The sequence below is a fragment of the Akanthomyces muscarius genome, chromosome 3, assembly GCF_028009165.1.
Source record: "Akanthomyces muscarius strain Ve6 chromosome 3, whole genome shotgun sequence".
Classification (NCBI taxonomy): Eukaryota; Fungi; Ascomycota; class Sordariomycetes; order Hypocreales; family Cordycipitaceae; genus Akanthomyces; species Akanthomyces muscarius.
In genome coordinates, this window is record NC_079243.1 from 3992656 (window position 1) to 4008896 (window position 16241).

At 54.1% G+C, this 16241-nt stretch overlaps 7 protein-coding genes across 7 annotated transcripts; 2 read left to right on the forward strand and 5 right to left on the reverse strand.

Moving 5' to 3' along the window:
* Positions 1–648: 648 nt before the first annotated feature.
* Positions 649–2209, reverse strand: LMH87_002696 (uncharacterized protein; the record flags this gene model as incomplete). Its single annotated transcript, XM_056194194.1, has 4 exons — positions 649–1656; positions 1710–1841; positions 1898–1984; positions 2036–2209. 4 exons carry the CDS (start codon positions 2207–2209, stop codon positions 649–651), a joined length of 1401 nt encoding a protein of 466 aa, XP_056051157.1.
* Positions 2210–3006: 797 nt separating this feature from the next.
* Positions 3007–4428, forward strand: LMH87_002697 (uncharacterized protein; the record flags this gene model as incomplete). Its single annotated transcript, XM_056194195.1, has 6 exons — positions 3007–3035; positions 3092–3120; positions 3200–3214; positions 3266–3290; positions 3352–3783; positions 3843–4428. 6 exons carry the CDS (start codon positions 3007–3009, stop codon positions 4426–4428), a joined length of 1116 nt encoding a protein of 371 aa, XP_056051158.1.
* A 520-nt stretch (positions 4429–4948) lies between these two features.
* LMH87_002698 (uncharacterized protein) lies at positions 4949–5623 on the reverse strand (the record flags this gene model as incomplete). Its single annotated transcript, XM_056194196.1, has 3 exons — positions 4949–5039; positions 5112–5198; positions 5496–5623. 3 exons carry the CDS (start codon positions 5621–5623, stop codon positions 4949–4951), a joined length of 306 nt encoding a protein of 101 aa, XP_056051159.1.
* Positions 5624–7630: 2007 nt separating this feature from the next.
* Positions 7631–9241, reverse strand: LMH87_002699 (uncharacterized protein; the record flags this gene model as incomplete). Its single annotated transcript, XM_056194197.1, has 4 exons — positions 7631–8140; positions 8217–8961; positions 9033–9109; positions 9170–9241. 4 exons carry the CDS (start codon positions 9239–9241, stop codon positions 7631–7633), a joined length of 1404 nt encoding a protein of 467 aa, XP_056051160.1.
* A 1082-nt stretch (positions 9242–10323) lies between these two features.
* On the reverse strand, positions 10324–11352 carry LMH87_002700 (uncharacterized protein; the record flags this gene model as incomplete). The annotated part of the gene is made up of 7 exons (XM_056194198.1): positions 10324–10433; positions 10509–10611; positions 10662–10706; positions 10777–10956; positions 11020–11115; positions 11188–11241; positions 11323–11352. The coding sequence occupies 7 exons, from the start codon at positions 11350–11352 to the stop codon at positions 10324–10326; spliced, it is 618 nt and encodes a 205-aa protein (XP_056051161.1).
* A 640-nt stretch (positions 11353–11992) lies between these two features.
* Positions 11993–13244, forward strand: LMH87_002701 (uncharacterized protein; the record flags this gene model as incomplete). Its single annotated transcript, XM_056194199.1, has 3 exons — positions 11993–12136; positions 12205–12807; positions 12870–13244. 3 exons carry the CDS (start codon positions 11993–11995, stop codon positions 13242–13244), a joined length of 1122 nt encoding a protein of 373 aa, XP_056051162.1.
* A 294-nt stretch (positions 13245–13538) lies between these two features.
* LMH87_002702 (uncharacterized protein) lies at positions 13539–15402 on the reverse strand (the record flags this gene model as incomplete). Its single annotated transcript, XM_056194200.1, has 2 exons — positions 13539–15118; positions 15168–15402. The coding sequence occupies 2 exons, from the start codon at positions 15400–15402 to the stop codon at positions 13539–13541; spliced, it is 1815 nt and encodes a 604-aa protein (XP_056051163.1).
* Between the last annotated feature and the right edge of the window lie 839 nt (positions 15403–16241).

Sequence of the window (16241 nt, forward strand, 5' to 3'; positions counted from 1 at the left end):
AAGCTTGCATCTCAAACCTAGTGTCAAATTTAGCGGCTGCGGTTCCAGTCTCAAGCTTGAGCCCCATAAAGTCTTCGCAGGCCTTGACACCTTTTTCTTTTAAATCTTCATATTTTTGGGTCATCAAGATTGCTGTTGTTTAAAACGGAATGAACTTATACAAGGTATTGATCATTCTCCCTTTCAGCAAGCCTAGGATACGTCTCGATGCCATCCTCCATCGTATCCTCTTCGAGTTCATACACGAACACCGCGTCCACACATGACCTTTGTAGTCACATGGATAATTAATCCAATCGCTCAGCATGTACGGCCATAGCTGAGTGACAATTCTGGATCCCGTCCGATCTCCGAGCGATAACCACTCGAGCGCCCGAATAGTAGCTGGGTCGGTGACGACCAGCGAACTCCGGGTGTTGTACATTTCTTTTTTGCCTTTTTGACATCCAGTACAATCATACCTGAGGGACGCAGTCTACGGTATCCTAAGGGTTACAACGACTTGTGCGTCGGCACTTGAATATTGATGTCGGGGGTGATGGCGAGCCTCCGTGTAAGTGCGAGAGTGGCAGCCCTGACACGTTCCAGGTCTCCTTGTCGACTCGTTCAGCTATTGATAAAGACATTTATTTTATGGCGCAAAATGTGCTAAGAAGAAAAGTACATGGCATTTTCATCCAGTCTATCTTGCACCCACTGCGGCCAAGTATTAAACTTTCGGTAGTCGTCCTTGATCCAGCGATTCATGCATACGAGCCAGTAGTACCAAGGCTCTGTACACTTGCCCTTTTCCTTCGCCTGCGAGCTCGCGCCTCCCCTTCCTTTCTCCTGAATTTCCGGCTTTTTCTTGGATTCCTCGTTAATTTTCATGGACGCTTTCCGCAAGAATGACATGGCCATCATCAAGGCGACCCAATGCGTAGCCAGCAAAATGTTGACCTGGTCCGTCATGTCAATGATGCGCTGAAACTCCTGAAAAGGCAGGCTCTGCCACCAGATGAAATGGCCCATGACGCTCGTGTACACTTTGAACGTGTCTGTTTTGCAGTACAGCAAAATAGTCTCGAGGTTGGCGAGGTAGGCCAACTGCAAGCCATCGGCGCAGATAAACTTGAGCATCTCCAGCGACGTCTCCCCAGAGTCAATCCACGGCTTGTCTAGGGCCGGTATTTCTTGCAAGTGCTTGCGCATCGTTTCGATGGAATCCTTGGGCTCAAGGTTCTGAAACAGCGGCGGGAACCCAAGCCGTATCATTTCTGCCCGCAAAGACGCAGAGCCTCTTGTAAGCGTCATAAAGTCCTGTATACCGTCCCCTAGGTACTGAGACTGCCCCATGAGCAGGTAACACGATGCTACCAGCGCGCTGCCTTGGTCAAATGACATGATGGACTGGCCGTAGTGCTGAGAATCGGTCTGCGGTTTGGGGTCTCCCGCAATTTTGGCAGACTTTCTCGGTTTCGGATGCTTACTTTCCGTTGGTACTGTGGCTTTGGTGGTCATTTCCGGTTCCTGAAAAGATGCAATGGCTTTTCGGAAAAGGTGTATGGCTTTGCAGCGATACGTCATGGCGGGCACAGAAAGGCTTGAGTTCGTCCCGCCATTCGCTTCCAGGTCCGCAGCGGCAAAGCCGAGGACAGCATAGAGGAGGAAGTTGTGCTAGTCAGGTCTTGTCAGATCCGTGTATTTTCAGTCAGAATAGACATGCTAACATGGTGGGATAGACAGAGAACGTCATGTTTCCAGACCTGCTCGTTGCCGAGAGGATAAACTGGACGACACTGCAGAAGAAAGTGTTGAAAGAAGTGCATATCCAACATAGTGAAACGCGGGACCTGGTCAGGCTGATGGATGTCAATGATACCGATACTCTAGTGTACTATACATTGCATTGGCTCACCGATATGTACAGGCGAGTTTGCGCCGGGTACTCGCACGTGTATCCAGACTTGACGCAATTGCGACATGCTGGTCGCTCTTCTTTACACTAAAGGGTGTCAATAGTTATACGTATAGTCGGATCATCTACGCCGCTCACCTTGATGCGTCTTCGCTTGCAGTTGAAGCATCCTGTCCGCGTCTTGCGATGACGGGGCCTGTCCTCTGCTTTCTTTCCCACCTGCTGGGTGTCAGTGCCAGAGGTAGCTGTCTGCGGCGACGCGACGGCCGAGTCACTACTAGACGTGATTCCCAGAACAGCTGGCAGAGCCATTTCGGGCCACTGAAGTCGATTCAATTGAGAAATGTCACGCAATCGATAATTCACACGTACTATCCCTTGACGGTGGGCTGCTCAAGTACAGCGCTTCAGCGGGTATGATACAAGAGACTGCGGAAGCTGAGCCTAAAAGCCAGTGTAGTTCCGAGAGTCTCTATTTCCGCTGAGCTTGCCATCACTTTCCAGACATGATAATGTTTCGGTCAAATTTTGACTCTGGCGTGGGCCTTGTACAGAAACAGATGTGATGGGCCTGGGCGATCGTAGGCGTGCACTGCCGAACGTACGGGTGGAGGCGCTGCAAGGCAGATTTAGGCCCCTGGCGGGGGCGCTGAAGACAAGCTTATTAGTGGATGTGGCGCGCCTGTGACGAAGCAAGTTTAGCGGGCGTGACAACTGAGCCGTCGGGGACTAGCGCTGAGCGGCTGTGAAGAGACAGAGCACATCGCGTGCAAAAGAAGACGACCAATTTACGTGGAGAGGATGTTTTGTTTTACATCAATAAAGAATGAGCACTAAACCTCTAACAAGCCTATTCAATTGTCTTCAATCTCCTACGCCTGTAAAGGCAGCGTGCAGTAGCGAAACATGGACTGGTCACACCGAACGGCGAGCTATAAAGGAAGGCGGTGAGCTCTTCTTCTGCGCAATCTTCCCCCGCCAAACTATTCTGCCACGTCCCCCACCTTGAGCTTTGAGCCGCGAGTCCAGGCGACTTTTCGATATCGCACCAACGAGACGACAAGGGATATTGTAGACGGCAAGTCCGTCTTTAAAGATCTGGGTTCAAGATGGTCAATATCACGGATAAGATCAAGGAGTAAGTGGGCGCACGCGGCCCAGCTACCGGGCATAAAAGCTGACGAAAGTTTTTAGGATTGAGGATGAGATGAAGAGGACACAAAGTAAGTGATACCCTCTCATGTTGGACAAGAATCAGCCGACTACACTCTGACATTGGACCACTTGCTAACTCGGATTTAGAAAACAAGGCCACAGGTTCGTTCATTCAGCAAGAAGCCATGACGTGATACTAACCAACCGGGACAGAATATCACTTGGGTCTATTAAAAGGGTACGGCGCAACTCACATACAACAACTACCATCTCTCCTCATCCCAAACTGACCAGAACAGTAAACTTGCGCGACTGCGAGCCCAACTGCTAGAGCCCGGCCCCGGCAGCGGCGGCGGCCCCGGCGCGGGTTTCGACGTCAGCAAGTCTGGCGATGCCCGAATCGCCCTCGTCGGCTTCCCGTCCGTCGGCAAATCCACCTTTCTCTCCAAAGTCACAAAAACAAAGTCCGAGGCCGCCTCGTACGCCTTTACGACGCTGACGGCCATCCCGGGCGTGCTCGAGTACGGCGGCGCCGAGATCCAGCTGCTCGATCTGCCGGGCATCATCGAGGGCGCCTCCGAGGGCAAGGGCCGCGGTCGGCAGGTCATTTCCGCGGCCAAGACGAGCGACCTCATCCTCATGGTTCTCGACGCGACCAAGCGCGCCGAGCAGCGGGCGCTCCTCGAGGCGGAGCTGGAGTCTGTCGGCATCCGACTGAACCGGAGTCCTCCGTACGTTACACCCGCCGCACGAAACCTGATCGTCACTTGCTGACTGCTTTCCTGCATAGGAACATCTACCTCAAGATCAAGAAAGCCGGCGGCATGAAAATCACATTCCAGTCGCCGCCCAAGCGCCTCGACGAAAAGATGCTGTACAACATCCTCCGCGACTACAAGATCCTCAACTGCGAGGTGCTGGTGCGCGACGACGACGCCACCGTCGACGACTTCATCGACGTCATCATGAAGGACCACCGCAAGTACATCAACTGCCTGTACGTGTACAACAAGATTGACAGCGTGTCGCTCGACTTTCTCGACTCGCTCGCGCGCGAGCCAAACACGGTCGTCATGAGCTGCGAGCTCGACCTCGGCGTGCAGGACGTCGTCGACCGCTGCTGGAAGGAGCTGCGCCTCATCCGCATCTACACCAAGCGCAAGGGCATCGACCCCAGCTTCGCCGAGGCGCTGATTGTGCGCAGCAACAGCTCCATCGAGGACGTCTGCGACCGCATCCACAGAAACATGAAGGACACATTCAAGTACGCCCTCGTATGGGGCGCGAGCGCGCGGCATATCCCGCAGCGCGTGGGCCTGGGCCACATGGTGTGCGACGAGGATGTTGTGTATATTGTCAGTGGGTGGAAAGCATAGACAAGAAGGATTGAATAAAAAGAAACATTTTTGCATAGGCTTGCACGTATCGAGAGCAGTGAGGTGCTGAATGTAACAATGTAGCATTGTTCTCAATCTGAGGTAAACAAAAGAAATGTATAACGTAAAGACCAAATTTCCAAACTCGTAGTCTAACCCTTTTGTACCATTCATTTCCAAAAGCATCCGCACATCTCGACGAGGAAATGGATAAAAAATACTCAAAAACGCCCAATTGTTTTTAATGGCAATCCGGCCGCCGCCACCTGTTGAGCGTTCGAACGTTGTCGAGGACTCTCAGCAAGGACATATCGTGGGGGCGGCGACTAGACTGTGAAGAAAAGTCAAGGCAATGTAATTCTGCGTCGCATCAAACCCAAGGACATAACAGGCAAGAAAGAACCAATCGAAGAACAAAAAGTTGCCGAAAAAATGAAGAGGTGCATTCTATATGTACACAAGCGGCGAATGCTTGGGATGCGCGCATCCTGGATATGGTTCGTGTATTCTTTTTGCAAGTTTACTCCTTGGGGATGGACTTGCTGCCAAAGAGATTGTCGCCGCCGAGCTTCTTAGCGCTCGCCTGGGCAAACAGCGACTTTGGCTTGGCCCTGTCGAACAACATGGTTAGCTTTGCAAGAAAGGTGCCGCAGGCTGTTTGTTTTGATTAAGTTGTTGCTTACTTGCTGACGTGCTTATTGCGGAGGGCGTTAATCTTGGCCGAGCAGGGGCTCATGATGTTGTCCGAGGGCGAGACATATTGCTTGGTACTAGCAACCAGGGACTTGTTAGTGGGAAACCGAGGCAGGGCGGTAATCGACGGCGTCGGGGACGCAGAGGAGGAAGAGAAAGAAAAAGAAGTAGGGTCATCGTCGGAAACCAACGAGGCAGGAGGAGAGGGATAAGAAGAAGCACCAGTGGTGGAACAAGAAGAGGCATCTGAAGAATTGGTAACAATAGTGGCGTTTCTGTAGTACATGTCCGCGAGGTAGAAAGACGAACGAGACGACGTGGTGGTGGTGGTTGGTCTGCTCGAGGAAGCAGAGGCGGTTTTGCGAGGGACATACGGTTCCTGGGCCATTTTGCTCTGAAAGACTTGGCGGTGGTAGTCCATGCTCTTGACGTCCTTGGACTGCTGCTGCTGCTGCTCGATGGAGGCGTTGATGTCCTTGTCGCCGAGAACGTGAGCCGACATTGTGAATGATGTCGTTTTGTGGAAGCGGATTAAAAAGGACTCTGTTGTATATGTAGAGATGGGAACAAAGGCTGTCGTTGATGTTGCGCAGCAGTGGTTGATTGGAGCAAGGTAGATGAAAAAGTCCAAGAGCAAGACAGGCAGGCAAGGTAGGTAGGTAGGTATGCGACCTGCTTTTTGTTGTTTGCAGCCCAGGCCTAGAAGTGGTCCGGTCGGGGTCCCTTTTTTTTTCTTGTCGGTCGTCGTTCCCGCGTGAAACACTTTTTGTATTCAAATACCAAATTCAACAGATGACGATTCTTCTTGCTCTTTCTTCTGTATCAAAAAAAAAGCGTGAGAGGAATGTAATCTGTGAAATGCGAGTGTAAACGGGGGCGGCGACCTGGGTCTCTTTTATCCTGGCAAAGATGGTGTGTAGTAGTGGCGACAAACGGTCAGTAAACAACAAAAAAAGATACAAGTAAAAAGGCGAAAGAGTTACACGGCCGATGTGGTATTTTCGATCTAGGTCGTTTGTACATGTGCTTCACGAGCTGCGCACACCCACACCAAGGAAAGGAAAAATGGTGGCGAAAAGTAAACTTGGGAGGTGGTCGGCACGGCAACGTGTGAGAAACGGGTACCTGGCCGGGAATGCTGGTGGTGGAGTTGGGGCGCGGCTTCGGTGGGGACGTCTGGTGGCCTGCAGCCTCTCGGTTGCTGGTGGCTGAGAGGCGCTGTGACTTGAGTTCCTGGTTACGGCTACCCTGGACGGAAACACCGATGACAGGACGACACGAGTTTGTTTCGTCTGAATCTACATTATGCAAAAAGCGATAGCCAGTCATAGAACTTTCCCTCGGCACTTGTGAGGAATGTTCTGTACCTAAATTTAGCCGTCGTTGACGCACACTCTCCCTAGGCACGAAGCTTGAATGGCTATTTGCATCCAGCTGTACTTGGCTACCTACCGAGTCGCCTGGTAGCTATAAGCTAGGCTATCAGCACCACGTACTTTCTACACGCAGTGCAACTAAACACATGGCAAAAGAACAACTCCCGACCTATATCGCTGACCCTGCTCATACGTGTGACTCACGATGCCAATTCACCCCAGAAACGGTGTTGCCCGAATGCAGGTGACGTGGTGGTGCGCCGAACAAATCCCATTCACGTCTGGGTCGCATGAATTTTGATCTGCCGCACAGGCCAGCAGCAACAAAACAACCACTCCCGACCCGACAGCAGAGACGTCGTGTTTCCTGCTGTGTAAACGTGCACGCATAACAGGACGCAATATTGCTATCCACAAAACTTAATCAATTTGCATTAAAATGGTGAAATTATTTTGACTCGGTTATTACTTTCGCCAATCTTATGTGCATGTGTGTTACTCCCGGTTTGTATTTGCTGTCAGGCAGTAGGCCGCCTCAGCTTCGAGCAGGCAGCTGAATCAAACAACGGAATCACCCCCCAACACCACCAACAACATCCCATCACCATCATCGCCCGCAATGACTACGTTTACCTCCAACCCACAATGCCGCCGCAGCAAACCCTAATCGACCTCCCCGCGGAGCTCATCCTGCTCTTCGCCTCCCACCTCGTCCCCGACGAGGACCGCACAGCAGGCTCTCCCGCGCCTGCTTCTCCCTCCACGCCATCCTCACAATGCTCCTGTACTCAAAACATCTAGCCACCGCTTCGGCATCAGCCCCAGCAGTCCAAGTAGATATTGGGCACCCGCCCGCCGCCTTCGCCTTCGGATGCTTTTGCTCGCCGGAGCCGCTTATGGCTTTGCTCAGGAGGCATGCCGCTGAAGAAGGTCGTGATGTATCAGACTTGGACTCTATTTCGAATAGGAGTTTTGCTGCCGAAGCGGCTCATGAGTGTCCATTTGATGTTGGAAAGTACAAACACATGAACATGTCACCTCACACATGACAGCTTAGGTATTGTACATCAGTCTTATTTTGATAGATTCATAGCGTAGATTGTTTTTACACACACAAACACACACGCACACCTCTACAGCTTGGCGTGCTTAATCTGCGAGCCAATCTCCTTCTTCTCGACGCCGTAGCGCTGCAGCAGCTCCTTGCTCTTGGCCTGCTGCCACTTGATCTTGTCGGCCGCCTGCTTGCCGCGCTTGTTCTCGTTGCGGCCCATCTGCTGCAGGTGCACCTCGTCGGGCCCGTCGGCGAAGCGCAGCGTGCGGATGCCCGCCCACATGTTGGCCAGCGGCGTGTCCTGCGAGATGCCCGCGCCGCCAAAGGATTGCACCGCCCGATCGATGACGGTCAGCGCCGTCTGCGGGATCAGCACCTTGGCCTGCGCAATCTCCGTCAGCGCCTTCTTGGGGCCCTGCTCGTCCATCTTGACGGCCGCGTTGAGCACGATGAGGCGCGCCGCGTCAATCTCGATGCGCGACTTGGCGATCCACTCGAGGATGACGCCGTGCTCGCGCAGGAACTTGCCAAACGGCTTCTTGCGCGGGTCGTTGACGCGCATCAGCATCCAGTCGAGAGCCACTTCCGACTGGAACAGACGTTTGTTAGCGCCTAAACAAAGAGGAAACCTTTGTGCGGGAGATAAAGAAAAGTGCTAAACTTACAGTACCAATGGATCGCATGGCGTGGTGGATGCGACCAGGTCCCAGACGGCCCTGGATAATCTCGAAGCCGCGGCCCTCGCCGAGAACCATGTTGCTGACGGGCACGCGGACGTTGGTAAAGGTAATCTGGCCGTGGCCGTGCGGCGCGTCGTCGTAGCCGTAGACCTTGAGCATGCGCTCAATCTTGACCCCGGGGGTGCCGGCGCGCACGAGCACGACCGACTGCTGGGCGTAGACGTTCTTGTTGGCGGCGTCCGTCTTGCCCATGACAATGTAGAGCTGGCAGCGGGGGTCGCCGGCGCCGCTGGACCACCACTTGGAGCCGTTGAGGACGTACTCGTCGCCGTCGCGGCGAATGTCCATCTGGATGTTGGTGGCGTCGGACGAGGCAATGTCGGGCTCCGTCATGAGGAACGCGGAGCGGATCTTGCCATCCATAAGCGGCACGAGCCACTCCTTCTTCTGCGCCTCGTTGCCGTACTTGGCCAGCACCTCCATGTTGCCCGTGTCCGGGGCCGCGCAGTTGCACGCCTCCGAGGCACTGCGCGAGCGGCCCAGCCACTCGGCCATGAGGCCGTATTCGAGGTTGGTCCAGCCGGGCGACTCCTTGTAGTGGCCCTTGGGCAGGAACATGTTCCACAGACCGAGCTTCTTGGCCTGCTCCTTGAGGTCGTCGATGATGGCCGGGTGGTTTTCCCAGCGGGCGTCGCCCTCGCCAATCTGGGCTTCGAGAACGGCATCGGCACTGCGAATGGCGGGAGGACCGGGATTAGCAAGTGCGAGTGGGATGTGGCAGCGGGTGGAATGTGTGCTTACGGGATGCACTCTTCCTCGACAAACTTGGCAACAACGTCAATCATCTTCTTGGCCCGGTCGCTCACCAGGTGGGAGACCTATAAAAATGTCAGGCCATTTCACAACGGGGTATGGGAACATGGAATTGGGGCACGTACAATTGCGGGAATCTTGTGCGACATGATGAGACTGGTAACCGGTGAGGACAGAAAAGAGTCTTTTTCCAGCATTCGTGTATATTGCTATATGTACGGGGACTTGTTTCTTCACTCGTCCACTTCTTCAGGATAAAGGAAAAGAAAAAGGCCACAGAGTGTGAGGAGGGGGCAACGGGACAAATAAAAGACGGGGAACGGGGATTATTAACGCGGGGAGCGGCGAGTTCGAATACGAACTAGCAAGCAGTTCTGTGGAGGAACGTCAGACTAGTTGATGATTTTCTGATGAAACGATGGAGACTTGTCACTGCTGACGGGTTGTACAAGGTAGTGTGTGTTGGAGAAGAGATGAGAGGGGACCAGGCCGAGTGAGAGTGAGAGCTTGCAGAACCGGAGTTTTGACAGAACGACCCGATCGCAAAACGGAGCCGAGGCTCTGGGGAAGCTTTGGCGCGCGTTGATTAGTGGACTGGCGGACGGCGGCCCCAGCCTCGGGCGGGCGGTGGGTGGATACAGCGACAGCTTGCGACCCCGGCGCCGTCTGGAGGAACGCTTCAAAAAGCCCGTTGCCGTGTAGTAATTAACGGAGATGGCTTTTTAAGCTCTTTATTTCAGCTATTTTGAGGCGTCGAAAATCCCGGAGTTGTGTCCACTGTCCATCAGATCATTCGTGGGGGTAGCTTGATACTCCGTGGACTTGGCGACGGCCCCTCGGTTAAGGATGTGCCACCCTCGGCACAGCTATATCGAAGCTCTACTCTATGCATAGCTCGCTGCACTTTATTATTTCTCCGTCGTTTCTCTCAGCTTGTTTCCGCGCAGTGGTCTGATATTTACAGCGCATCACTTATTCCTACCAAAGATCAGCCCACAAGTTGCACCACTTGAAGCGCCTCAACAACATCAACCCAAGCTCACAATAGAGTTGCTCTTTACCATTAACAATAACAGTTTCGTGGATAAAATCAATACTCCTGATCGAGATATGCTACATAAAAAATGACTGCGCGAACTATTAAACCCGGCGACGGGGTAAAGCACGTCTCCCCCTCCTCCAGACCTATCCCCCTCTCATCAACAGTCTATTTCGGGATCCAACACATTATAAACAATGCAACCCTTTCTAACAGACAAAAGACCTGCCGGCCAGCATCTTAACAGGCACAGCCGTCGCGGTCGTTCTCGATGTGGATGTTGATCGGGTCGTCAAAGTCGCCGCTGAATTCTTCTGACTCTTCCTGCGCGAGGGCGTTGCGGGCAATGACTGTTTCAGGGTATCAGCATAGGTGTCTTTTCTCTCCGAGAGTGCCCGATTTCCTATATGGAACATGTAACTCACCCTCGAAAGCCTGGTCGACATTGATGGCCTCCTTGGCACTCGTCTCGAAGTAGGGGATGTCGCCCTTGGACTGGCAAAATGTCATGGCGCGCTTGTTGGAAATCTAGGTAAGTTAGCACCACGCAGATATTCACGAGCTGCAGATTCACTCACCACTCGCTTGCTCTCGTCGACATCAATTTTGTTGCCAATGACAACCTAGAAACAATGGGTTAGCCTCTACACTCCAACGCATTTGTTTGCCATCGCCAGTTCTGGGTCCACCTACAAAGGGAAAGTTGGGAGGATCGCGGGGCGAAGCTTGAATCAGAAACTCGTCGCGCCAGCTGTCCAAAGCTTCGAAGCTCTTGGCGTTGTTGACGTCGTAGACGAGGACGCAGCAGTCGGCGCCGCGGTAAAAGGCAACGCCCAGCGACTGGAAGCGTTCTTGGCCGGCCGTATCCCACAGCTATCATAAGTTAGCCCACCACTTTCGCATTGTAAACCTAGAACAAGACTGCTGCTGCCGTACCTGCATGGTGACTTGTCTATCGTCTACCAAAACCTCCTTTGTCGAAAAGTCGGCGCCGATGGTGGCCTTGTAGCTGGCGCTGAATTCCTTGTCGACCTGTGACGCATCACCGCGTTAGCCTCGTATTCCATACCGATACTCATGGTCAAGATCCGAGAGTGTTCGTACATATTGCTTCATCAGACTGGTCTTGCCGACACCGCTATCTCCAAGGATGATAACCTAAACACGCCCCGTTAGCACATCATCCCCTTCCCCAGCCCTCCACCATCTTCGTGGCTGGTATTTTCAGATATTTCACACCTTGAGAAGCACCTTCTTGCGCGACGACATGCTGGGCGGCTGTTTAGCTAAGGAGTCGCGTGTGTGTCGTCAATGACGTGATGCGTTCGGAGAGAGCCCAGCCGAGTGGACGTTGTCGGTGAGCGGTCGCGTCGTGGTTTCCCCTTTTTTCTAGGAGTCTGCCACCTAGAGTAGGGCTCTGTCGTTGGAGGTTCGAGGCACGGAAATACACGTCTGCGAGGAGATTGGGTCGCAAGGTGCACGTTGGGATGAGGGCGATGACTAGGCAGATAGGCAGAGGGACCCAGGTGGTTTAGTTTATCAATGGTCGCAGGATGACGGTGGGTGCGGGCGGGCGGCGGGCAGGCTGCAGCGGCGCTAACACAGGAGCTGGCACCGGATGCATCAACCGTCCAACAATGGCTCGTCACCGGGCGGCCCCCTAACGGCCACTGAAACTGCCACACGTGATGGCCTAAAACCACTACAGCCCGCTGGAACGAGTCAAGCCGGGTGCCTGTTACAGTTGACTACGTCACAGGCTGCAGTGGATGTGTAGCGGGTTGCGCCACAACCTACAGCGGACCGAAGCCTCACTCAACAGTCTCGCGTGCGGCCTCAACTTGGACCTCGTCTCCCTTATCCCCAACCCCATGGACTCGGGCCCGGCGTCTCCCACGCTGCGCTGGCCATGGCAGACAATGGTCTCATCGACAAAGTCCATGACCTGAGTGACCTCGAGCTCGCCGTGCTCTTATGCCTCATCAGCCGCGAGCACTGCCTCATCAGCACCCCAGCCAGTGCCATTGACGACTTGGTGCTGGAGCTACAACTGGTATGTTCACCTCCACGACAATTTTGGCCTACCAATAGAGTCAAATCTCCTAACGCTTCCAAAATTAGATTGCCACCAAGACATTCGGTCTCGAATGGGCCGTCATTGACTGCTCCCCGTCCACGACCCTCGAGGACTTTGCCTCGTCGCTCCTCTCGACCTCACCGCCGCCGCCGCGAGCAGACACAGCCACCACCAATGGCGGCGGCAAGACGGCATCGTACTTTTCTTCACAAAAACAGCAGAGAGCAACCATACCGTCGTTGAATACCGGCGTGACGACGCCTGGCGGGAGCACCGCCAGCCCGCAAATCGCCAACTTTGTCATTGCGCGGCACCTCGACCGCGCGCCGCACGCCGTCCAGATCCAGGCGCTTGAGCTGCTGCGCACCCGTCGCATCTTTACGCGCACGACGGTGCAGGTCGCGCCCAAGCAGTTTGTCTTCATCCCCGTGCTGGCGGCGGCGAGCGGCGGCCAGGCGCGCGTCACGCCACACCTCAATGACTTCCTGTCGATTGCGCACTGGCACGACCCGGAGCATGGCTTCGTCAATGTCGAGGAGCAGCAACAGGCTGACGCAGACGAAGACGACGCTGCTTCGACGGGGAGCATTGTAAAAAGAGTCCGCGTGGACAGGCACCCGACAGCACCCGCTCTGATATCGAAAGACGTGAGATTGCCCATGTCCCTACCTGCTCACAACTCATATGGAGAATACTAACGCGTCCGCAGGACATCATCTGCCTCCGCGAAAAAGGCCAAAAGGTGCAAGTCGACATTGACGTCACCCGGTACCAGATGAACATTGTCTCCTTTCTGCGCATGCACCGCGCCGTCGACCAGGGCATCACGCCCACCGCCACCAAGCACTTTGGCCAGCTCATGCGCAACCTCGCACCGCTGCACAGGCTCAACTTTGTCACGCCGGCGCTCGTCGGTCTCGCCGCGCGCAAGGTCTACCTACACCGCATCTGCATGACGGACCCGGATAAGGAGAGGAGCATGCAATGGGGGAGCAGGCTGGAGGCGGTCGAGGCTATGCTTCAGGGCGTGGGGCCGGAAGAGGTCCTCGACGAGGTCATGACCATGGTGACGGCGCCTGTATAAAAGTACGAACTACAGTACATGTCAGAATATATACACTTGAGACGTTCATTGTTCATAGTCTTGATTATTGGATCTACCGTATTGTAGCAGCAAACGCAAGTGCAGTTTATTAAGCACAGCCATTTTTCAGCAATGTCCTCGACACCGTCACCCATCCCTTTCGTACCGGCATGGATGTTACATCTTTATAATACCTCTTCCAGCCACATCTCCTTTTCTATGGTAAAAGAACGCCAAAATAATATAGCCCCTCGAAAGCAAAGATAAAATAAAAACTCCTATGCGGTTGTAAATTTATGCAATCTGCTTCACCTGGCACTTCCAGCCAGAGTTGGCCTCGAGTAGGGGCAGACTGGCACCCAGGCACCAGCCCAGCTCGTTGCCGTCAATCTTCTTGGCAATCTTGACCTCGCGGTCGATGGGCATGTCGTAGCCAGTGTGGAGAAGCGCCAGCATAAAGTTGAGGTCCAGGCAGTACTCGGGGCGGTCGTTGAGCTCCTCCATAGCCTTGGGGTTGCTCTCAAACGAGCTCCAGCCCTTCTTGCCTTGGCAGACGGAATGCGTCAGGTCGTGCATCTCGCGGAGTGTAAACGAGTCGGGCATGCCGAGCGGCTCCATGCGGTCGTAGAAGAAGGAGAAGATGAGGATATCCTGCTTGGCAAATGTCTTGGCGAGCGCGGGCTGATGGACGCCATTGAATGAGCAAGGGCCCATCTTGCAGGCGGCCTCTTTGTTCAAGAGCTTCTCGGCAAGGCTGCGGCACTGCGCCGACGAGGGCTCGTTAGGGCCCTTGAAAGTGACTTCGTGCTTCTTCTTATCCTCGCCAATGGTGACATTGACCTGGCGCTCGAATCCGGGGAGAATGCAGGGGTGGGTAATGCTCTCAGACAGCCAAGACTGGTCCGAACCCTTGCTTTTGGCGAGGCTATCGATGAGCGCCTGGTGGATACCTTCGCGGGCGGCCATGAGACCAAAGTTCAGGTGCGAGTGCTGGTACAGCTCAAACTTGTGACCGCCGTAGTTGAGCTCGTATCTGTGGTCACCTTCAGCGAGCTTCTCGGGGGGCGCGCCGCCGATGCTCTTGTAAAGGGGCTCAAAGACAATCTGGGTAGAGCCACCGCCGAGATCGAAAATGGCAGCAGTCTCGCCCTTCTCCTCGGTGCCAATCTTGCCGAGGAGATAGTTGGTGGTGATCCAAGCAAAAACACCCTCGTCAGAGCCGTCCATGATGGCAACACCGTTCTTCTCAGCAGAAACGACAGGGAAGGGGTAGTCCGTCTCGAGGTGGGTGCGGACCTGCTTGAGAATGGCCTCGGCATTTTCGGGGCCAACACGGCGCAGACCAGCGGTGGCCTTGACGGCAACAGGGGTGCAGCCTTTGAGCTTCTCGGGGACGTGTTCCAAGGCGACCTTCATGAGGGGATCAAGGCTCTTGGCGGCGGCGACAGGGTCGTCGACATATGCGCTGAGACCGCCAACGCCCTTCTCGGTCATCTTGAATTCCTCGCTCTCCAGCTCGGGCATGGCACCGCAGTTGTTGAACTTGTAAACATGGATGCGGGAGCCAGTGCTGCCGGCATCAATCATGAGAACATACTGCACAAGATCTTTGTCCTTGCTGTACGGTTTCGAGCACTTCTTGCTCGAGAGGGCAGGGTCGTTGGAGTCGTGGCTTTCGGCACTGTTACTGCCGGTGGCGGGAGCCTTGGTAGCGTCGTTGCTGGAGGAGTCCGATCCGACGGCGGGCTTGGAGGCTTCCTTGTTCGAGCCCTGGCTCGGAGTGTTGACAACAGGCTTCTCGGCTGGCTTCTCGGGGGCGGGAGTGTTTACGCCAGTGGTGAGACCGACAGGTTCGGGGGTAGGCTTTTGAGAAACTATACATCGTTAGCAATGCAAAGGGCCACTCGGAGGCGACAAACTCACCAGAAGGCTGAACAGCGACACCAGAAGGCGAAAGCCAGTAGAACAAGCAGATGATGGTAAAAATGATCGCGGTCGTCTTAAAGTACCGTGTCTTTTGAGACTGCGATGCCCACGATTCCTTCATCTTGGCGAATAACCCGGAGTTTCTGGACTTGGGCTGGTAGCGACCGGGCTTCTCGTGGGGGTCGTCGGAGCGTTTCGAGGTGGGCTCTGGTGGTGTCAAGATGCCTGGCATTAGGCTTTTGGCACCTCGACTCGTACGACGAGAAGTTATCTTGTTCAACGAGATGCGCGCTCACACAAGCGAGGCGCAAACAGGGCAAACAAGATGGTAATAAAGGAGGGAATGTAAAGAACGAATGAAGGTAAAGGAGTCGATAGGAAGAAGTGCAGAGCTGGGCTGAGATCAGAGGAGATGCGTGTTTGGCCAACGGCGTCGCTTGCCTGTGGTATCGGGAGCGCCGCATGTAGACAAAAAAGTCAGGCGCACTGTGCTTGCGCCGCTTGAGACGATTTCGCAGGCAGCTACACAGTACGAATCCTGTGGTACCCACACTGGTAACTAAAAACCTCTGAAGAGAAAAATTCAGGGGAAGATCCGCCCTCGATAGGGGCAACATTGCAGTCGCAGTGGGTCCGAAATCGAGACTCGCAGCCGTCACTGGTGTTGCCAATTGTAATGCTGCGTAATTGCTTAAATGTTACGAGTTTTTTCAGAATAAGACACTCGAATGCGATGTGTTCTTGGGAGACGTTAGAAAACTTGAGATTCTGCTTTGGTTTCGTCACTCAGATGCCCTGTCTTCTCAATCTCAATGACTACTCATTGCAGATAGATCTATAAGAACGGGGGGTTTCAGTATTGGATTGGCGAAATCTAAAGGAAAACGAGGACATACAGAAGCAAAACCTATCCGCAAGATATATATGCCCCATTGTGATACCTGATACGCCTTGCGTGTTAGTGTTGCCTGTCTGCGCCACAAGCGGCGCCGGCACTCGCCACTCCGCCAACCATAACGATTATCCGCATCCAGCGGATGTGACGACAATCTTCCGAGCCAACGCAGTCCG